Here is a 23,729-nt window from a genome sequence, read left to right as displayed (position 1 = left end):
AGATATTTCTGGTAAAAAGGGAAACAATTATCTTGCCTTGTCTGCATGTGTGCAAAAATGCCAGAGAACCGCGTTTACCTTCGGCCTAAAAAAAATAAAAAAAAAAATTTTCGCTCGCCGCTCCTGGGACTTGGTCCAAAAAATCCGATGAACAAGATTTTTTTTTCTCTGGCCATTTATGTTCAACAATTTTTTTGGGTGAAATAACTAATATTGCTGACAGCCTTCCTGTTCAAAGCACATCAGATTTTGTCATGTTATTGTCTCATTTTATATTGTACACCTGTTCTCTCTTCTGATCGAGCTTGTCAAAATTTAACAAACCATTCTGTGCCTCTCCAAAAAGCCTACATGGACCAAAGTACGCTAGAGAACAAATGCCATGGTAGATCATATGCACTGACAGACTGGAAGATGAACAGTTTATTAGTCACTAAAATTGGTGGCAAAACATAGATTGAATCTTATTTGTATTTCTTTCATCTCAACTTTTAATTTTCCAGAAAGGATACAGGAATTTTATAGTACAATTGCATGTATGTAGTGTCTGTGTTTTTCACAAATGATATCACAATGTTATCCATTGGGTCAGTTTTTTCCACAGAACTGCAATCGCATGTCCTTTGTCACTGCAGAATTTTCCTGCTGATCTTAAACATACAATGTAGATACCTGATCAATAAATGTGAAAATAATCAATAAAATTAATTTAAATGAAATATTGAGCATTTCTAACTTTTAAATCTCATACAGATCAGATCCTATTATTTTACTATAGGCTTGTTATACCTTTAACCCTTTGAGTGCTGTAATTTTTCCCGCCAAAATTTTTCTGCAACATTTTACCAATTTTCATGAATTTGTCTGCAATATTTTGATAATTTTGAACCAAATGGACATTACATATCATTGCTAATAGTTTTGAATCAAAATTTTAGCAAAAGTCTGAAAAACATGACAGGGTTATGCATTTTATAAAGGCAACAAAAATTACTTTGGCATTCAAAGGGTTAAAGTCCTATACTATATATAGTATGTGTAGTCGTACATGTGGTTGGTACATGTACATGTATGTCTCAATGCTTTCAGATCAGGTAGGCAGTCTGCATTCAATGGCATCTTTCCCACATAACTATCAATCAGTACCTACATGTTTCAGACAATGATGTGGGTCGAATTGACATTGCAACCATGGCAACAGACTGTCAATGCGTAAGAATATCACTAGCCTAGGGGGTCTATTTTAGGTAATCAAGGTATTCGATATTGCGCTAATAAAAAAGCTGAGAAGCAAAATGTCACTTTGGAATTTTGTCATCTAACTACAACATGTTATCTATGATGTCAAACTGCTACATGTACTTAGTAAATGTCTATTATTATCCCGTAGTAGCTGAAATTTCACTCGAAAATGGAATTACAATAAACTGTTGTTTGCGACACAATATTATTGTGTACTTGCATAAGCTTGCCGTTACTACATCTGATCAGTGAATGTACATAGTGGTTGACTGCATAAAAAATTGATAAAACATTTTTGACATTATTTATATCTTTTTTATTTAAAATATGAAAACAATTTAATCAATAACAATTACATGATACATTCATTTTGTAACATGTATTGCATGTATCATGTGTTGCATGATCAGTTGTTATCATCAATGATTACAAGAGAGATGGTTGAATTTATCTCATAACATAGAATTTCTTTGAACTGCTTGACAGCAGTAGCACAGCTGTTCAAGATTTCCAATAGGACAGTCTACTGAGAGGGTAGCCAGGTCTGGTATAATACAATTTCATTGCTGCTCCAATGTCTGAACGTTAAGTTAGTGATACCATGACGATGGACAGAAATGTGAACAGCAATCAAACATTTTTGTACAGTCATCTCTCTTTTCATTTAGCATTTACAGAGATTGATCTCACAATCAATCAAATTTGATCAAAGTTGATTCCAATCTGATCAAATTTGATCAAAGAAAGCAACAATGTTTTGCTATTGAAACTCTCAGTAAGTGATTGTGACTGTAATGATTGACACACAGATATGGCTTGACGTCTTGACCGTCACCATTATCAGTCCTATACGCATCATCTGTTGTCCTAATTCCCACCACTGTACCAGGGTACATGTAGCACATACATGTACACACATCTCTATATCATCCTGCTGCCATGTTTATTTCTGACAGGGGTCAAAGGGACAGCAAAAAAGCCGCCCCTTCCAGTTGCTTCAAGAGAAATGCTGCTTCTACAATTTAAAATTTACTGTTTAACCCTTTCACCCCCAGTTCCCTGTATACAGGTCCAACTTTACCATAGAAAACAATGGATTTGGGACAAACCATGGTGGTGAAAGGGTTAAAAGAAGCCGTGGGAGGCTGACCTTGAATGCACATATGTCTATGTATTTAAATCTGGGAAACAGAAAATTAAATTTTGCGATCAAGTGCAATAACATTACAACAACCCTCCTTCTATTTCTGTCTAACAAGGACACCATTCTGTAGCATAGAAATTACAGTTCAAAAAAAATTTCATTTTCTGCCATATCCACAGTGTAAATATCACATACATGTATGAACAACAATTTATAAATATCCTATACTTGAGGAAAAAACATTTCAAATATGATAAGGTAGCAAATGAGGACTAAAATTAATAAAGCAGTTTAAAAAATTTTGTATTAAAGAAGGTGTATTTGAGCATTGGGCTCATATACTGTCATTTCTTTGATATCCAATCCTTTTCAGTGATCTCTGCCCCAAGGTTACTCTCTGGCTATTGAATAATCTCATGTGATGAATTTCGATCTGTGTGCGATGGTTGTTAAATCCCAGCTAAACAATGGCATTTGTGACCTAGTATTTGAGGATGTACACGACAAACAATTGCTTTAATTAATTACAAATCCAGAACCTAACTTACTTAAGCTGAGAAAAAAGCTAAAGATTTACAGCCAATACAGTACATGTATGTAAACACAGAGATGTCAATTTTAGTAATATGAAAAATTCGTGAAACATTAATGAAATGCAAAGGATAAGTTTACCAGTCAATCAATTTCACCAATTTGATTAATTACATCAAAATTTAAATTACATTATAATAGTAAGGACAGCAACAAATCAATATGATAAAATAAATAAAGGGCTCTTCATTTTCTAATGATAAAATTTGAGAGGAAATTTTTCAACAGTCGCCAATTAGCAGTTATTCTAGTCCCTGCATAGATAGTAGCTCTTCAGGCCTTTACATCTGTCAATCATTGGTAAAACTTGTAGATTTTTACCATTTTTTCACCCAAACTTTACATCCCTTGGTTAGGCCAGAAAAATAAAAAGTTTGTTTCTTATCCTAGACACATTGCAAAAATGATGCGGTGAAGCGGCTTTTCGTTTTCTTCTCATTTTTTTTTAATTTTTCAACCAACAAGAATGCACAAAAAACATGAAAACAACATAGGAAAGTCATGCAGAGATAAATGCACACTAGTGTTGCTTTAGTATTTTTTTATAGCAACAGTTCTGTGGTTTGACTTTTAGTGCAACAATGCAGACTTTTGTCAGCTTAATATCACAGTGACAGATGTGTACAGTTCTGAACAGAATGTTAGTGTCAGTCAGCATTTTTGCTAAGGTTGGGGCATATTGGTAAATGATTTGGGAACACAGGTAACATTGCTGCTGTCCATCTATTTGATTGCATTGATATACCAAGGAGAACCCCGGTTAAAATGACTGGGGAACCCCAGTAACATTTACGTGCTTACTGCCCTTAGCAAAAACACTGTCAGTTATTTTGTTTACAGTTCTGTTTTATACAGCATTGTGTTATGCGCTAACTTCGCATATTTTTATTTCCTCATGAGCAGAAAAAAAGGTTGAAGCAGCAGGTCTGAATTGATTTGTGCAAGGATCAGAAACAAACTTTTTATTTTTCTTGGCCTTAAAAAGAAATGATTATTTGTTCTGCACATGCAGTATGCCACTTTTTTTGTTGATAAACAATGCACTTATTCCACATATATTGTTGCTGCAGTATTAGTGATAAATACAATGTATAATAATACATTTTAGGCATCTCCCATGTACTTTGGTACATGTATTTCTGTCTCCCTTATCCTACTAGGTTCATGTCACCATCAGGTCAAGTTGCTTAAAACCAGTGAGTCATTGCATGTCCTGCATATTGCATTTTAGTGGAGACTTGAAAATTGATAGAGCAATCCCTTAAAATATGGATATACTTTAACCTACTGTAACATACTTGTACCAGTACTGTAGAAAGCCAAGTAGCAGCATGTGTATTTTGACTCAAATACTGCTTTTTTACTGATTGGCAAATAGGGAAATGAAAGGACTGGCAGGATAAGGGTAATGACCCTTCGGTAAAAAGACCTTTAGTGCAATGGATCCAATCGACCTTTTACAATGTACTTACTACCATATATGTATCTTTTGGCACCAAAGTAACACAGGGTACAGTGTAGGTACATTTGGCTATTATTTGGTGGGGAAGGGAACAATAGCTTTAACTACTTACAATATTTTCATTATTTTTACCCAATAAAACAAACACCTTCCTCTTCTTCCTCTTCATCCTGAATTGTGTTGTAATATCATTTCGCCCTGCCACACTGTATTGTATACAGTATGCCATGTTATTATTGACAAATGATATCAGTTTGTCAGTAATAGCTGGGCATTTGGATATTTAACAAATACAAATATTATAAGGCTGTGCTGATCAGTTGAAGGCTAGCATTTACTCAATACTCTTAAACCAGTATAGGAAAGTTAATTTTACAGAAAGTACAAAACTAAGAGCAAGCATAAAATGATATAGCTATAAATGGAGCTTTTTAAAAGGCCATTACGAGTCCTTCTTTGGAGATTGTATACTTCAAGGTCTTTTTTGCCATTGAAGTTTTGACAGCTGAAAACAAGTATCTTGTCCAAATCCTTGTCCCATAGATCCCTCTGATGAAGTTTGTATGATGTACTTGAATATGGATGAATCAAGGGGCTGTTTAAATTTGTTTTCACAAATTTGAACACAGAAGACAAAATGCTGACCAATAAATCTCACAAAACTTATCTGTAAGCTGTTACATGTTGGTGTTTTTTTTTACAACACTAAGGTAGCCACAGGATGGGAGATTGGTCTGGCAACACTTTGGTTTATACATATATGCACAATACTATGAGTCCAATTTTTGCTTTCAGTCATATCACATCATACCTGTATATCCTCTTGCTGAGGCCAACATTCATGCCCTGGGCTATGAAACTGTATGAACTGTGCGTTTTAAGTATTTTTTCACCTTCAAAGGCCTTCCTTGCCCTTGAAATTCTTATCTGATGGATCGGTTACTCAAGAGTACTCTTGCTGCAAACCTCACCCTTTCAGCAGACATGGCCAGATCTAAGTAAGGATTACTCACAGTAATGTAATAACAATTAGTGAGAAATCACTTATTTTGTGATCACGTCTTGGTCGTGTAGATGAGTTATCAACAGGGGAACACTCATAAAATGTGACTGATACTGTGTACCTTACAATGCCAGAGAGTTCATATTCTGAATAGGAGCAATACTGTAAAAATCTGAGAGATCTCTGTGGAGGAAATGTAAATGATCCAGCTGATGACGCTTCACCACACTTCAAAGGAGAACCTGACTTTGTCACAGATATAACAGCAGTGTACCTCAATATAGCTTTCTAATTATGACAGTAAGTTCTGGTATGTCTGGTATTTGCTATCTTTCTCATTTTAGCAATGTAGAATAACACAGTGACACAACATTACTGCAATCGGCTTCTTTTTTACATTTTACACTAACAATCAAGTGTGTATCTTGCATGCATGAGTGAGACACGTACTGAAGTTAATTCATTGGAAATCATGTTTGCATAAATTAGAGATATATTTCTGTCATCCCTTGATTCATTCCCAATTAATTTCCTACGAACATTGCAGGAATAGATGGCTTTCTCTGTGTCAACTTCAGTAGCATAAACCAGTGATATCAACTCAAGCACAGTACACCAAGTCGAGAAATATTTCAGTGCCAGATTGACGTCTGTGCAGAATGTGATGCTTAATTGGCAAACTAGTGTAGCAGTATAGGGCTGTCATAATACAGTCAAATGACAGTACACGGACCATGGATGTCCCGTGCACAGACGTATCATAATGGCACGTTATGAACTATTCAGACGACATACTTCTTTTCCCAGTTCACTCACTGAAGCGTCAATGAAACTATATTTTCAGAAAAAGTCTGTAATAACATCCTACCTCTCTGCGATCGTTTCATACGTCCAAATAATTTTGACAGGCTCATGTCTAATCGCGACGTGATTGCAATCAGAAACTCAATGTGTGAGCGCTATCGTAACAGTCATTGTTAACAGCACACGATCATACTGAGAAAGTAATCGTAAAAGGCCGAGTGGCACAGGAAACACATTAACAAGGAATTCTGACGGACAGAATCCTCCACCAATCATGGACAAGAAACGGGTTTTCTACCGTGCTACATTATGAAAATGAGAGTCGTACCCAATGATAATGAAGACTGTTCGAGGCCTGGCTGCAGTGCTTCGTGCGACATGCATTTCTTGCCCTTTGCACTCGCCGGTCATGAGCTTTCATTGTAGGAGCAGCACATACTTATGGTTGGCTCACAAACAGCACAATATTACTGAACGTTTGCAGAGCTTCCACGCAGCCGTCATCGCCGTGCCATTCGATGACAACACACGCACGTGCGTTTATCCACGAAGGTTTATCCAGGCCCAAGCAACGATTATACAGTGGCTTGGTTGTGGGTTTGTGAAAACATCTGGGTGCGCAAGCCGGACGGTGGTCGTTCATGAGGCACCGGGGTTAGAAAATTTATTTATGACGGCATCCACCAAAGTAGGGGTAAATTACATTACTCTTACCTGCGAACGAAGAATGGCGTTTCTTCTCTCGTTTTTCCTGCAGCTGTTTTTTCTTCTGCTTAACGCTGAACGGTTTTTTACGAGGCATGATAGCCAGTTAAGTCTGCATTCCTAGCAGCTAGGTACAACTGAAGTGTGGTCACTTATTTTAAAATTTCAAAAAATCCTATGCAGTCGTAGCCAAATCGGCGATATTATTAACCTCATCAATCGATCGCTCTACATTGAACAACGCAGACGATACTATCTTCGCCATATTGTTTTGCAGTGCATTCTGGGTATTTTGCGACCTGCGAATCAAGTTCGCGTACGAGCACAGGGTATAGTATAAAACGAATCAGTCCCCTGGGGTGGAGACGGGGTGGGGTTCTTTGTGCACGCTTTTATTTTATTTTTATTAATTTTGACTGTGATTTTTCAAGTAAAGATTTCGACTACAAGCCATCTGACTGCTTTCTCTATTACTACAAGTAGTTTTATTAATTTTGACTGTGATATTTCAAATAAAGATTTTGACTCCAAAACGTCTGACTGCTTTCGTTATTACCTACAAGTCCTTATCTCCTCTCCAACCTATGTACATACCTCTTTAATTGTTCTGCAAATGTTGCCAACTTGCTAATCGGCTGTCCTTACCGGCGGATTAGGCCTAACACATTTCGAAAATCATTAAGCCTGATATTTGCACTAGCCTGACTGCAAGTGCAAATTCAAGCACACAGCTGCTCAATACCGGAATATTTAAGGATATTTATAAGGATGTGATAATCCACATCAATTATAAGGCCGATCTCCTCCTCCTACATTATAACATATCATTAAAAATTGCCCGCACCATGGAGGTAGCAGAGGCTACCTCCATGAATTTAAGGGCTGGACATTGGCGGTGGTCCCTTGTCCCCGGGTCAACCAAACCTTGCCTTTTAATTACTAGTACATGGAACACCACTTTTTCAAACGATGTCACTAAATGAGACATCCGTGAATGGAATGTATCGGCTTCAAGCTGACTTGCAGACTTTCCAAACAATGACCGTTTAGAAGGTAGCTCTCAGTTAGGCTATGAGGAGTGGGGGGGGGGTTATTTTTTACAAACTTGCCCGCGAGGGAGCGAGGGAGAGTAACGTTTTTGCAAACTTAGTTTTGAGGAGAGTCACATTTTGAATTTATAAATTTTATAATGAATACACATTCTTAATGTGTGTGGTTTTTTTTTTTACAAAGTTTAAAAACTTTTAACAATAATCTTATGAGAATTGTAATAGTAGCCATTATTTACGGCCTGGGGGCCGGAGGAATATAATGTGAGGGGGGTCACTCAAAATATTGAAAACTTCAAAGGGGGGTTTGTCAAAAGGTAGAGAGGAAGAAGGGGGTTACTAAATTTTTGTGCGAAAAATTGAAACACCTCTCAGATTGCACCATTGCACAAATCAATTTCTCGAAATTTTCGATGCGAGAGGGGATACACCCCCCTGTCGTGCTCTCCCTCCCTTTATTAGTAAAAGACAAATTGAAAAATACCTCTCAGATTGCACCAGCCTGAACCATTGCACACGTCAATTTCCCAAAGTTTTCACAGGGTCTAGAACAAAACTGAACTGTTGTGAATTCATCCTTTATTATCACAGAAACATATATTTTAATTGACTTCAGTTCACTAACCATTTTGACAACCAACCATACCGTATTCAGGCTTTTCATTAGAAGGTGGCAGCCGGACAAATAACACAAGAAGGTCACAGATTTTCCATTCCTCACATTCGTTAGTCTTCAAACATTACCGAGTGCAAAATAAATTGAAACACCTCTCAGATTACATAATTACACACATCAATTTCTTAAAATTTTCAAAACGAGAATGAGGATCCCTCTCTCGTGCTTTTCTCCTTGGGGCCGGGTTTTACTTTGAAAAAAACAAAACAAATTAAAGACACCTCTCAGATTGCACCAGACCGCACCATTGCATACATCAAGTTCTCAAAATTTCCCATGCAAGATAGGGACAGCCCCCCTCTGACACTTTCCCCCTAAGCATCTCATGTGTTCTCCCCCTCCCCTTGTACTTTCAAATTCTGCCCAATCAGATATCCTAGTGAAAACCCTGTCATGATACACATCCAAATTGAACTATACTATATGGTTGGATACTGGTTATTGCGCGTGAGCTTTTATATCTGTATTTTGTTGTCACTTTCTGCTGTATTTTTGTAAACTTTACAAATACATTGTTGTCTTTTTGACATTTAAATGCAATGTGCATTGAAATTAAGATTGCCATTTTCACGAAACCCTGCAACGGAAATCATTTTTGGCCAATTTCAGGTCAATTTAACGTTTTCGGGCAAGGAAAGATTTATGTTGTTTTAGCTCAACAGGCGACTTGAAGGAAATGTCAATGAACTTGATTTCTGCCAATCATTCATCTACCGAGGACGATAATAAGAGCTGCGCCCTACAACTGTTCCTGTACGAGTTCATATCAGGTCATCGCATTTGTGTGTCACGTGACCATCGTTTGTTTTTTTGTTGTTTTTTTTGCGACGACAACAAGTAGTATAGTATAGTGCTCAGCAGAGTAGAGTTCAGCTCTGCAAGTAGTGTTCAGCAGAGTTCAGCTCACTTCTGTCAGCCTGAGACCAGCATGCTGTCACAGTTTATGTTGCGTATCTTACAGCCGAGAGGACGGGCAGTAAGCCTGCGCCTTCTGAATAGATACTGGAAAATTGATTCTATCTCGCGAGGTCACAGGCAGTCGGCGGTGGCTTCAGGAAATGCCGAGAGGTTAAGGTCGGGTAGGGAGGGCAGGCTTGCCTTCTTCAACCATTTATTCGAAGAATTTGGCTTTGGCATAGGTGACACATCTGATGGCAGTATAATCACCTTAGACTTCGGTGCTCCTGGCAAACCGGAGCTAGAGGGCTGCATCGATATTTTGAACAAGGCAACCCAACACAGAATGGTAGGTGCCGGGATATTTTTATTTTACTCAGAACTTAATGTAGAGTTGCCAACACCTACCTCACGGAACCGTGCCCGACCAAGTATTGAAGATAAGCTGTGTAGGCACGCGGTAAAAGGTCAAAATCTGACATGCTAAGCTGACCTACATCTGTTAGGTACCGTTCAGTTTTTACGGCCGGGGGGGGGGCCGGCAAAATCCAGGGGGGGTCATCATAATTTTGGAATCCGAAAAGGGGGGGTCATCGCTTTTTCACTGGTAGGAAAGGGGGGGTCACCACATTTTCAAAAACATAATACCAACAATAAAGTTCACTTTATGCCATGGCCATGATCGACCCTCTTTACCGGCGGGCCGCCTTCGGCGGCCCACTACAATAAATATACATTATGTATTACCCATGACCCTCTTAACGGGCAGACGCCTTTGGCGGCCCACTCCAATTACGTTACTTCATGCAATGGCCATGATTGACCCTCTTTACCGGCGGGCTGCCGCAGGCGGCCCGCGCCCACTACAATAAATTGACTTTATGTAATACCCCACGGCAATCTTACCGTAAAATTCCCATTGAAGCCGTGGCTTGTATTAGAAACATTTTGAGGGACCCCTGGGATCACGCACTGAATAATGGTAATGGCCGCGCACCTTCAGCGGCCCTGTCCAGTAAAGTCTACTTTATGCAATAGCCATGATCGACCCTCTTTACCGGCGTGCCACCTTTGGTGGCCCACTAGAATAAAGTTGACTTTACGTAATGGCCATGACCCTCTTAACCGGAGGGCTGCCTTTGGCGAACCACTCCAATAAAGTTTACTTTATACAATGTCCATGGACATGAGTTGTCTATGGAAATGAAGTTAAAAATTGCCTTACAGTCGTCCTAATTAACAGACGTTTCAATGGATGTGGCTGAGAAGTTTGTGCACTGGCATCGAATAAAGTGCGCCGCGTACCGGAGTTCAAATCCAAACCATACGGGTAAATTTGACATATGGGTTTTGGTTATTTTTCGGGGGGGGGTCATCAATTTTTTTCGTCTGACAAAGGGGGGGTCATCTTTTTTTCACAAAAAATGCAGGGGGGGTCTATATTTTTTTGAACACCGGCGACAAGATTTTGCCGCCCCCCAGGCCGTAAAAACTGAACGCTCCCTTAGCCCCCTTCAGGCAAAAGATAGTGCAGAAATGAAAAACAGGATCCAGGGCAATGCATTGAAGTGCATGGCTACTTCTGACCAATGGATGGACGGATGTGTCTGACAGTGTCTATTACAAGTTGTAAGTGTTTATTGCACACCCTTAAAGTGTGGAGCACCTGCACAGGGGAGAAATAATCGGGGGAGAGGGTTTAATCATCATATCTAAGTTTTGAAAAGGACTAATGAAAACAAGGATACATGCACAGCATTCATTATGCTATTACGAAGTGAAGTTTCTTCGCTCATCATTACAGTCTATTCCAGCGTTAAAAAGTTTGCCAATGATAACACAATTACTTAACCTAGACTGTTGCCGATCTCGATTACACATGTTGCTTGAAATTGGCTCAAATTTTGCTTCCTGAGGGAGAGTTTTACACTTCCGTTTATGTAATGGGATGGAAAATGTCATTTGAGCGTGGAAAAAACTTACGACGCAGGCCAGGCCTAGCCTCGGCTGTAGATGTGTTGCTTTGAGAGACGGTGATCGCTCTGTAGACTGTAGCCTAAGGCGACATCTTGGCGCTCTTCAAGGTGAAATGCACATCGAGGACAGATATCGACTCTCAAACTTTTACAATACCATGTTGGCCTTCTACTCGTGGGGGTTAGGCCCATTGGAACTGCGCTCAAAGGTCGTATGGGACCCATACGGCAATGTAAACATTGTATTGAAGGTACGATGGCGATTGATGACAGTTAAAACATGTCTGTCATAATCTACATCGTATGATTTAAATGTTGCAGCTATGATGATGAGGTGTATCTAGATATCGTGTCCGAAATACATTGTTTGTAAACAAGAAACTCGTCCAGGCGCAGTTCACAGGCTTATATTTTTTACGAAAATCGAAAATTTGATGCACCCTTTAGATTTAGCCTAACACAGAAATAGCGCCCATTTTTCAAGTGTCGGGAAATATTAATTTGGCAATTGTTTCTCCAGTACCAAATTTTTGCACGGTGACTCCGATTCCTATTCTTGAATTCGAAAAAGAATGGCATGAAGTTTCCCTTACAGAACGTTTGAGCAACAATGTCAGACGTTCAGTTTCATATACTTTAATGATAGGACTGCTGATGTCCGGCAGTGTATGCTGTCACACCATGCTAATCTTCTCCGCTCGAAACTGAATATGTATCGGTGTGGCAATGTCTGTCTAAATTTAAAACGCTTGTAGCTCCCTTATAAACATGATGCACTCTGCCAGCACAGCCGTTGCAAAGACCGGTTACATATACAGTCGCTTGTGTTTCGATGTGTACACGATGGCCGCTGTCTACTTTTTCAATGCATGCCACAGCTACTATCTTCGTGTACCATCGAACCACAAGCGACTGTTGGTACATCCAAAGTCATTTACGATCACGTAAGACGGTGGACAAATCCTATATGTCGTACACATCGTGACACCGAAAAAAGGGACCTACTGCCGTGTACCTATACACAAGCGACAACAGGTACACCAATATTTGAACCGCCCTGTAAACCATTTGAGTGTGACATGAATCCCTATAATAAGGTATGCATTGCAAATTTTTAGCTTTGCGGAGTAGTATTGCTCTGAGCTACATTACATGCACATCCTGAGCAGTCTATTGTTTTATCGCAGAGGAAGAAATGAAGCCATTGCATGATGAAACAAATCCAGGGTAGAATATTTTTGCATTGCAAAGTCCCGGTACCATTTGGAAATCGAGGAGTTTTACCAGTTGTCATCCATGCCCCCAACCCCCTTGCATGTTTATAACATTCGTCACTGGCTCGTATGATCCTGCTTTTCTTTGGCGAAAATGATGTTGCGTTGTCAGGAGATATCTAACATACAATTCGTACTATTATGCATTCGACCCATTTCCGTCATGTCAATAAGGCCTGTCACGCATCGTGGTGAATATGCTCCAGCGCCCTGACACAAAGATCAAGCATACATGTGCCTACTTTCCCAATACATTTCCTATTTCATATCTCGTTACAGAAAACAGAAAATGGCTATATGTTCCAATATGGGTGCCGGCGAGGGGATTACAAATTCCGCTTACAAATGTCGAAGTTTCTGACAGAAGAATACGACGACGAAGTAGACTGGTAAATTTTGCAAATAAAATGTATATAATAATATCTTCATGTAACTTTTATTGTATTGTATTGTATTGTATTCCTTAGATTAGTAATTATTAAGGAAATGAAGGCAATTAGTAAGGAAATGAAGGCAACTTCACAAATCTGGTCTAACTTTGATAGTGTACGATACAGTGAGCGGATAGTCGTGATTTCGTGCATCGATCTTTGATAGATCTATGGATGGCCATATGGCGAGACGTCGCTGAATATAACAGTAAGCTTACTCCATCGCTTCGTATGTAGTTCATATGTGTATTTTTAGCAGTACAAAAGTTTGTCAGTTTCAATGTCAAGCCTGCAAGACCATTTATTTTGTTCACGACAGTATACTGCTAGTATATTATACTTTGCCCTCACGATGCAAAAAAAAAAAGATAGGCCATAATATTTTCTGTTGTAGGTGAGCAAAGCACTGAAGTTGAGTGCACTGTATACTATTTAGAGTCAGAGACAAATGTATTTTCACCGTGTTTATGTATGAATGATATATTGCAGCGGGGAGTTACTGGTCACATGTGGCGCCACCAACGGTCTCTATATGGTCGCCTCCATGTTGTTCAACAGAGGAGACACAGTCTTTATAGAAGATCCATCATACTTTATCGCCTTGGAAATGTTCGGGAAAGACTTGGGAATGAACGTTGTACCAGGTAACACCCCAGTCTGTGGAAGATCTACATCAAATTTTTAAATAAACATTGTCGACTATAAATACTTCTTGAAATACTTTTCACGCTGACAAGGGAGAAAATTCACTTAGGGACCGTTCAGTTTTTACGGCCGGGAGGGGGGGGGCGGCAAAATCCGGGAGGGTGTCATCGTAATTTTGGAATCCGCAAAGGGGGGTCATCACTTTTTCACTAGTAGGAAAGGGGGGGTCACCACATTTTCAAAAACATAATACCAACAATATAGTTCACTTTATGCCATGGCCATGATTGACCCTCTTTACCGGCGGGCCGCCTTCAGTGGCCCACTACAAGAAATATACTTTATGTATTACCCATGACCCTCCTAACGGGCAGACGCCTTTGGCGACCCACTCCAGTTAGGTTTACTTCATGCAATGGCCATGATCGACCCTCTTTACCGGCGGGCCGCCTGCGGCGGCCTACGACAATAAATTGACTTTATGTAATACCCATGGCAATCTTAATGGCTGGACGCCTTCAGCGGCCCTGTCCAGTAAAGTTTACTTTATGCAATGCCCATGACCGATCCTCTTTACCGGCGGCTCACCTTTGGTGGCCCACTAGAATAAAGTTGACTTTACGTAATGGCCCATGACCCTCTTAACCGGAGGGCTTCCTTTGGCGAACCACTCCAATAAAGTTTACTTTATACAATGTCCATGGATATAAGTTGTCTATGGAAATGAAGTTAAAAATTGCCTTACAGTCGTCCTAATTAACAGACGTTTCAATGGATTTGGATGAGAAGTTTGTGCACTGGCATCTCTGCTACACGAATAAAGTGTGCCGTGTACCGGAGTTCAAATCAAAACCGTGCGGGTAAATTTGACATATGGGTTTTGGTTATTTTTCAGCGGGGGGTCATCAAATTTTTTCGTCTGACGAAGGGGGGTCATCCTTTTTTCACGAAAAATGCAGGGGGGTTCTATATTTTTTTGAACACCGGCGACAAGATTTTGCCGGGCCCCCCAGGCCGTAAAAACTGAACGGTCCCTTAACCGTACCCTTCTACACACAAGCGAAGAAAACGTAGGATTTCTGCGATGATAAAAGATTAGTCAGAACGCACGTATCATAACACATTAAATGCTATTTGTTATTGAATGATTCAGAAGTGCAACCAATTGCATCAAATCTAACTTTGCGAACTCACAACACCATGGCTGCCTTAGGATGGTTGACATCATTTGTAGTAGATGCAGGCATTACATGCCTCAAGTGTGTCCAACAGGAAAGGAGGCACAACAAGAACAGAAATTTCCATGGACAGTATGCATACTGGAGAACATATTTTAAGAAACGAAGCATTGTCTCGTGGAATGCAATTCCGTTTTATCATTACACAAATTGTGCTAATTAACCGAGTGCCCCTCGATATTGCATTTTAGTTTATGCGCAGACCGAAGGAAGTGGTGGTTTTGGCAAATCACAGTATGGTCATATCAGTTCTTGACTCCAATTGAAGGCTCTGATTCAAAATATTTTCTCTCAAAATACACTGCAAATGACATGTTCGAAAATCTGATATTAAGTGAGGCCTTAGAGAGCAATCCCTCCTTTGCTTGTTCTATTTCCTACTACTTCTAGACATTTCAAACACACGTTCAAACATTTTTTCCTTCCAAATACATCTTTCTTGATATTACCAAAATCAAACCTACCTGTCATTGGGCTTGACTTTGACACTTTTCCAACATCTCATTGCAGTGCCACGAAACGGTGAAGGAATAAACATTGAGGAATTTGACAAAGTCCTGTCTGAATATCAGAGAGCTTCCTCCCATCATCCCACTGAGCAACGGCCGTACTGGTCAATGGTGTATCTGATCCCAACGTTCAACAATCCGAAAGGAACGTGTCTTTCCACAGGTAAATTGAATATCATGTATTATCGCCACTTTACTGCTTGACCTGAACTATACGGTCTTTGCAAACTTGTATACACAATGACTAATTGATCCGTTTTTTAATACGACATGATGAAGAGTGTTAACCAGTCCAATCAGTGACATACGTGTCCCTACGCAGGTACATATATGTTGTCAATCATATACATACCAATAATGGGTTAATTGCTGGTGACCGTACATTAATGCGTTTTCTTACCCATATCAACAGAAAAATGTGAGCAAATAGTAAAGCTTGCCCGCAAGTACAACATTTTGCTCTTTTGCGATGACGTTTACAACCTGTTGTCGTACATACCCGGTGAGAAACCCGAGGACAAGCCATTACCTCCGCCCAGGAGGCTGTTTGCATACGACAAGAAGACAGATCCTGACTACGTGGGTAATGTGATCTCGAATGGGTCGTTTTCTAAGATCCTTGGACCCGGTTTGAGAATTGGTTGGATGGAAGCACCGTTAAAAGTACTAGATGTAATCGAGAACAGGTAAGAGTGGTATAATCCAATCACGTTGGATATTACAATCTGAAAGAACGTTAATGTCATAACAATGTAGAGGAATCTATTATATTCCTCTCCTCAACCCTATGTCCCACCATGAGAAAATAATGAATCAGCTAATTCGCTTACAAGATCAAAAGGTAAAATTTTGTCCAGCAAGCAAGCGCTTTACGTCAGTTTTACCTGAGGGTCACGCCTTTTTTCCACTTTCACGGACGTGTATGAATCAAGATTTTACCAAACAAACAGCCGACGCGCAAGCTATAAGCGATCCGTGATATAGTGGTCATTTAAAGGCGCTGTTCGTGATCCCTGGGGTCGCCTTTGTTCTAGTCTGTAAGAGGATTATGGAGGTGTGATAGCCTTTTGTTTTCCATTGAAATTGTAATATGGTGAGTAAATTTTCTAATGAGACAATCTGGTGCCAACACAGGCCTTTAACGAAGTCACGCCTTTTTCACGCCGAAGTCCTACGATGTCACTTTTAACAATAATAACTGCAGAAGTTCTACATTGCTAAACCATCCGGTTATTGTTCATAGTGACTGAAACCAAAATTACTAACGAAAGAGCAAAACAAAAGAAAATACGGAAGGTTTGGTAAATAACATGGAAACAAATCTCTTCCTTTTGTATTGTGATTTGTATTCTGATTTAAATTTATGATTTATGAACACATCCATGCATAAATTTATGTCGACTCGGATTGCATAACGATTACATGCGACCACACAAATTTACAGAAAGGAAGGCCACTCGTACAATCATGAGTAGTGAGATCCCGCTGGAGAAGTACGAGAGGGTCAAAGCATTAGCCAAAGCTGGTATAAATTCTTGATTTTTCATTTCCATTTTACATGTAGACCTAAATAACTCTCCGACCATTGAATGTGTGCGTGCGAGGTTTGCCAGTGATTGAATAGACACGGAACGGCATGTTTTGAATACTTATCTCACACATTAACATACTTGCAATCTTTTCTTTGCTCTGCAGTGCCTTCACAATGAGTGCAGGAGGCTGGAATAATTACACGTCTGCAATACTAGCGAGTGCGTTGGAGCTAGGGCTGGTATCAAAGCATCTACTTGAGAAACGAAAAAAATACAGGGTATTTTTAATATCTGCCTTAAATTTTAAAGCCCATAAGTTCATAATAGGAATTTTGCTGCCAAAGGAGGACGGTTCAAACACATTACCGTGTTCATTACAAATCCATGTGCAAGGCTACGGGACGCCGTCCGACATAGCCAAGCTTTCTGGACCAGAAATTCTAGATAAATTCTTGAATCGACATGGTATCACTGCGTGTGGTACAGGCTATAACATTATGTGATCGTAAGACAACGCTAGTCTATAAAGTTCCTAATTGCTCAAGTTTACAGTAGCCTATATTGTGTCTAACATACAAACAGTCCAACAAAGCATTCTCTCCCGAGTGTTTAATGTGATAATTCCTGCTATGCGTTTAGTGATTGTGAATTAATTTAGTAATATTTGGAGAGTTGTATGTTGATGTTATCAATTTTTATCATTGAAGATAAGTACTTTCCTGTGGATAATATTTTTTGTCTACAGGATAATTTGGACAGTATGTATCAAGTCTTCATGGATGACATGCCCCCGGGCGTTAAGATCTTCAAACCTCAGGTCAGTATGACGCCTTTGGTATTTACTTTAGCAGTGGATTTAGGTTTACCATACGCAGACAGGGCAGAAATTCCACACCTTGTCCGGGTAATTTAGGTTACTAAGATCCTCGAATCACACAGAAGGCATGGCGAATTTTCCGACTTAAAGAACAGAGTATAGTGCAAGGGGGAAATATTTCAGAGGACAATTTATTACGTATGCCATTGATACATTTCCGGTTTTCACAACAAGTCTCCACTCTGAACAATGGGGGACCTTTAGGAATGTCATTACTGTTAGCAAATATGTCATCATACCTGATACATATTCATATTTGGTTACAACGTATTTTGCATACTGGGTTGGCAATACATATTGTTTGAAGTGATAACTTATTAGGTATTCTATGATTGGCAGAGTGATATTAAATGTTAGATCAGAGCGGCAATACATTTTGAGTTATTATCACACATGGACCAGTCAATACACATCATGGCAATACAGGAGTAACAACGACGATAGACTATAACCCCAAAGTTGGCCACAGATTAAAGGTTGATGGTACCACGATGTTCGAATTAGCAAAAATAATATCCTGCCTACAAAAAAATAATAAACGTTCTCAAAAACTGCTGAGTTCTATGAAATACCTCGCAGAGATCTGATTTGTACAATTTTACTGTATTATATCATGTCTGAATAATTTGATTATGGAAAAACGCTATATGTACTGAATTTTTGCTATATTGCATGTGATTTTTTCTCTGTTTCTTGTTTCTTTTCTTTTTAAGGGCGGATTCTTTATTTGGATTGAGTTTCCGGAAGACATAGACACTGAGAAACTGCGGGACGTTTGCGAAAAGGAGTACAGCGTGTCGTTTGTACCCGGCAAAAGGTAAGTATGCCTACACAGCAATTTTCCTGAAACGATCACAGAAAATAGTAGTTAACAGCTCGTTGCTCCTTACGTTCCATGACAAAGAAGAAAAACCATTAGCCGCAAAAGCGAATGATTTTCCGACGTTCTGATTTTGATTCCATTCAATATTGCCTGATCGATACTCTCACCTATACAAATCCACAAGTCTTGTTCTTCCGCCTATAGCACATATATAGAAATAGAATTAGAGTATTAACATTGCAAACTTAAGGCTTCGTGTAAAATATGTGCTGTTGTGGCCAGATATTGCAGGATTTGGGGTACGATTCATTTATGCAAATGAGATTTTGGGTAGCGGAGGTAGCAGGCCAATATTTCAAAGTTTTATCTATTTTTAGCTATTTAGTAGTTGTTTAAAAGTATATTCCTTGCTAAATGTCGAACAATTACACCAAACTAGCAACGTTTAATTAATTTGTGGCCGTCGACACGTTAATTCTAGTGCAGACTAAGATTCGATAGCCTACGATAAAATTGGATACAATATACATCTAGGCTATGTTAGCAAGTTGAATAGAAGACATTTTGAGAAGAGTACTAGTAATAGAGATAATATTACATAGACAGAAGTAACTTCACAAAAAGTTTCTGCCTATAGAGTTTCAGTGTGGCAGTACTAGTAAGGAAAACGGTTGTTTGTGATTTTGAAATGTTTTGATGGAAATGATGGAATCATTCCAATCTTACAAGGTTATTCTACAAGAATATAGATGATTGAAAACTGACTGCGAAAACGATAGTGTGATGGAGAAACAAGTTTAAACCATCGTAGCTGTTCCATAGTCAATGATGAAATGAAGAAAATTTTAAAGTCTTTTAACGACATGAATACTTTCATCGAAATATTTTTGTAATCAGGCATTTAATTTTGACCATTCAATTGATGCAAAATATGGAGATGATTTGAAATTGATTAAATATCATGTATTTGTAGAATTTTCAATTTTACTTGTAGATGTGTGATTTTCCTAACTATGAAAGGAAATAGTTTCATATTTATTTTTTTAAAGTATGCAAAATCCACCTAGAAGATGAGACCCGTCATTTCCCCTCTATGCCTCATTGGCTTTGTCTCATGACGAATTACTGTCAACAAGATGGCCAATTTAAACAGCCTACCTTTTATTATCTTACTTAATAAATTATGACTTTTCACCCGTAAAATCTCTCAGCTTTACAATGTGCAAGGATTGGAAGGCCATCGATTATTGGTTGGTTGAAAACTATTGACTTTTATGATGAATCTTTCCAAAACAGCCAAATAACTACCCAATAGTCTTGGTTTTCAAAATCCATAAATAGCTGTGAATAATTACAATCTACCAAGCAGCTACAATATTCTATGCCTATGTACATCCCCCACACCCCATCCCACGAACCTCTATAAGGTTACTAGTTCCAAGCTAATCATGCAGTTTTATTTTCGTTCTATCAGTTTCTCCACCACGGGAAGTTTCGGGAACTGCGCCCGGGTAGCGATCACTTACTACGAGAGGGACGTGCTTGTGACAGCGGCAAAGAAAATCTGCGCAGCAGCAAAGACATTTTGTAAAAACTGAATCGGAGGATAAATGACCCCGATAAAAGGAGTCATACAATATGTGTTTGTTATACCATTATTTGTGTATGCCAGCCTAGAGCAGATAGCAAGGTTTGGCTGGAGGAAGAAATCAAGCCTATTTCTGTCATATAATAATAACATAAGGTCATGTAAAGAAACTCCTGACAGCAGCTCAGCTTATGCAACACTTTGGACTTCAAGGCAGACATCACATAATTTGAACAGTATATGGTATGGGGAATGTCTCTGACACTGATTAATGATCTGAAAAAGGCCTTTGTTAACATTTCCATTACTTATAAACTTTCCCTCCTATGGTGCAAAGTAGTGGTTTAAGTTTTCATTTAGTATTGATGGATATCTCAGTTTTCTTGTCTTGTTAAGTCTAGAGACTTTGAAGAGGAAATAATATTGTCAGGCCACGCCCAACTCAATGAAAGCTTTATATTTGAAAAAAGTGTCTCGTTTGTGGCTTTTACTTTAGCAAGGCTGGATGTTCAGGGCAGATGATATTATCCAAGCGTTTAACATTTCTGTCCCCTGGTTTGAACTACATCTTGAAATAGGAGCCTCAAACTTTAATTGTATTGAGTTTAGAGTATCCAGTAGGTATTCTTGTCATTACACTGCCATGATTTTGCAGAATGTACCCCTGTTTCGTGCTTTCACGGACGATGAAGATGAACAAAAACAAACTCCCACCCTCTTCCGTGGTTTTAGCATCACGCATGGATACCAGTTTTTCTTGAGAATGCCATCTCCGGGACTGATCAGCATTTTTTTCATGAGTCTGAAAAATAATTTGTTTTTGTTTCATTTTCGTTTACCATGACCCGCACAGCAGGGAGTATACAGCTCACCGTCAAAATGAATGACAATCCTTACAGAATTCACTGATTCACACAGAGAACACAGATAATAGCAAATAGGTTCCTTCCCGGGGTAGGAGATGGGGTGTCTTGGTCTCAGCACAGGTCTTTTGTTGCTATTTGCAAGTTGTTATACACTGGCCGGTACGTTTGTTATTAACTTCAAGTTTGTCAAAGTTAATGGGATGAAAGCGCCCTCAGATTAGTAACTCAGCTCTACTTGGTGACGCACTGGGTAATCTTGTTCATCAGATTGAGTAGAGGTAGACTTGGTTCAAGTCCGTGAATTTCTAAAAAAAAATGTTTTGTAATAGTTTCTCTCGTGTCTCTCCTATTTCATACAAACCTATTTTGACTTTGGCAGCCTACGCCAGGTTTTCCTTGCGATTAATTGAACGTGTTACCTTTCGGCGCAGTAGTGAGTTAGTTTCGGGAGAAACTCCCCTGTAAAGCGTTCACCCAACTCATTGCGTTCACCCCACTCACGGGCACGCGTTTCACATGAAAACAGAACACAAATTATCGCGTTCACCCCACTCAAACATTCACAAATCACAGACTTGAACCAAGTCTATAGAAGAAGCAGTACAGTGATAAAACTTACCTTACAGTTATCACAAGATTAATACATGACCGTGAAGGAGAAGAAGATTTTTTTATAGAGTAGTAGTAAGAACGAGAAACCCGAGTTTGGTAGTATAAATGCTTATCAGAAATATCACAGTCAAACTTTAAAATAAAGTAAAAACAGCAACACGAAAGCTGTGCCGATCGCAAACCCCCCCTTGGGGACGAAACAATTCGCTCCTCCTTTTTTTGAAAAAGATAAATTTATTTCACAAAGTCGCAAATAAAACAAATCTACACAACTGTGAATATGTCAAACTTACAATGCAACTTGTCTGAAAAAAAAACAACAAAAAACAGTCATTAAACTAAAATATATCATCATGTAAATGCATTCAGGATGCATTATTCTCCTTCGATCAAGTCTTACAAGGCTTGAAAACTTTGTGATAAAATCCTCAGCTTTGTTCATCATCTTATAAGTGAAATATAATGTATTCATCCATGAGGAAAGATAACATTTTAATTGCATAACATAGGATTACAGGGAATCTTTAATCCCATGAAGAGTAACCGAATTTCGAATATTCCAAACTGTGTAAAATGATACAGTATACAATGTCAGATGTTGCATTATTTTATCATTTTCGATTCCTGCAATTGCTAATCTTTTGATATTGATATTGATATTGTCATCAAGGTTGTGTTTTCTGACAAAGAAAGAAATAAATTTCTGCCATGCAGATTTCTTTTACATATTTACACTCAAATAAGATGTATTCCGGTGTTTCTTCTTGTCCACAAATATAGCATTTCCCATCACTTAAATTAAGTTTTGGCCAAGCTTCCTGTGACTAAGCATCTATGGAAAATCTTCCAATTTAAATCATTTACTGAACTGCTGAATTAAGACGACTGAAGAAAGTAGCTATGTATACGTCAGTGAGTTAGATTCTCAGCCCATTTTTGACCAATTTGACCTTTGACTGCATGCCATTTCTTATCAACTAATTTTTCCCGGCCAATAAAGTGACTTCAGTGGTTTTGACATCTCTTTTTGTCAGACCATAACTCTCTAAGTCTAAAATATCACAGTTTTCTTACAAAATGCTCAGTTCATGTGATTTTCGGCCGAGTTCGAGAGATACCTCGCCAAATATAGCATGAGGCAGCGTTCCAGGCACCCCTCATGGGTACGCGGAGCTAACGTCAGTAGGGTGGTGGTGCCCAATGTTCACTGCGAGGTGACCGGAATGTTGCTCACGCCACAGTCACTCGTGAGCTATTCATTTCTTGGACTATTCGCCCCATAGACGTGTGTACATAAGCGAGAAAAAAACCCACAGTCACTCGTGAGCTATTCAGCTCTGGGACTATTCGCCCCATAGACGTGTGTACATATGTACACACGTCTATGGGCGAATACGGAGCTGAATAGCTCACGAGTGACTGTGCTCACGCTTATCTTTTGGCGATGTGTCCGTCGAAGACGGCGGAAAATCACACAAAACGAGCATTTTTGAAGCAAATTAAGTATCAGGATGAATTTTGAGAATGATACAGGTGCAGCCAACGGAGCTATTCATCGAAAAAGTATTCCGTAAGCAATTTTTGAGGGCAGGGGAAATTTTAATTTTGCTAGGTCAGGGGACATATTTTAGTTTTTTGTCGGGCAGGGCTATGGAAGACCGGTCACGACATGCGACATGCGAGTTTTTTTTAACTGCGACCTGGGAGTTCTTAAACTGCGACATGCGAGTTCTTAAACTGCGACATGCGAGTTGCAAAACTAATATGGCGTTTGCATACATGTCA

General features: G+C 39.1%; 2 protein-coding genes across 4 annotated transcripts in view; one reads left to right on the top strand and one right to left on the bottom strand.

Moving 5' to 3' along the window:
* LOC139114101 (guanine nucleotide-binding protein-like 1) overlaps positions 1–7,233 on the bottom strand; it is a 36,658-nt gene extending 29,425 nt beyond the window's left edge. The window contains exon 1 of one of the 2 annotated variants that reach the window (XM_070675623.1): positions 6,961–7,233. In XM_070675623.1, the coding sequence (XP_070531724.1) occupies positions 6,961–7,048 (88 nt within the window). In that variant the 5' untranslated portion in view covers positions 7,049–7,233. Of the gene's footprint in view, positions 1–6,310; positions 6,468–6,960 lie in introns of those variants that run through there. The other variant, XM_070675624.1, reaches the window with a different exon arrangement.
* Positions 7,234–9,483: 2,250 nt separating this feature from the next.
* LOC139114100 (uncharacterized) lies at positions 9,484–22,687 on the top strand. Of its 2 annotated transcripts, none has more exons than XM_070675621.1 (9): positions 9,484–9,922; positions 13,103–13,212; positions 13,744–13,898; positions 15,648–15,809; positions 16,059–16,332; positions 17,342–17,456; positions 17,924–17,995; positions 18,769–18,872; positions 20,353–22,687. In XM_070675621.1, exons 1-9 carry the CDS (start codon positions 9,605–9,607, stop codon positions 20,474–20,476), a joined length of 1,434 nt encoding a protein of 477 aa, XP_070531722.1. In that variant the 5' UTR covers positions 9,484–9,604; the 3' UTR covers positions 20,477–22,687. The 2 variants fall into 2 exon arrangements, with proteins under 2 accessions (XP_070531722.1, XP_070531723.1); XM_070675622.1 differs by having other exon boundaries at positions 9,506–10,079; positions 11,082–13,212.
* The last annotated feature ends 1,042 nt before the right edge of the window (positions 22,688–23,729 follow it).

Source organism: Ptychodera flava, chromosome 16 (genome assembly GCF_041260155.1).
Source record: "Ptychodera flava strain L36383 chromosome 16, AS_Pfla_20210202, whole genome shotgun sequence".
In the NCBI taxonomy this organism is placed as follows: domain Eukaryota; kingdom Metazoa; phylum Hemichordata; class Enteropneusta; family Ptychoderidae; genus Ptychodera; species Ptychodera flava.
This window is presented reverse-complemented; position numbering and strand designations above follow the sequence as displayed.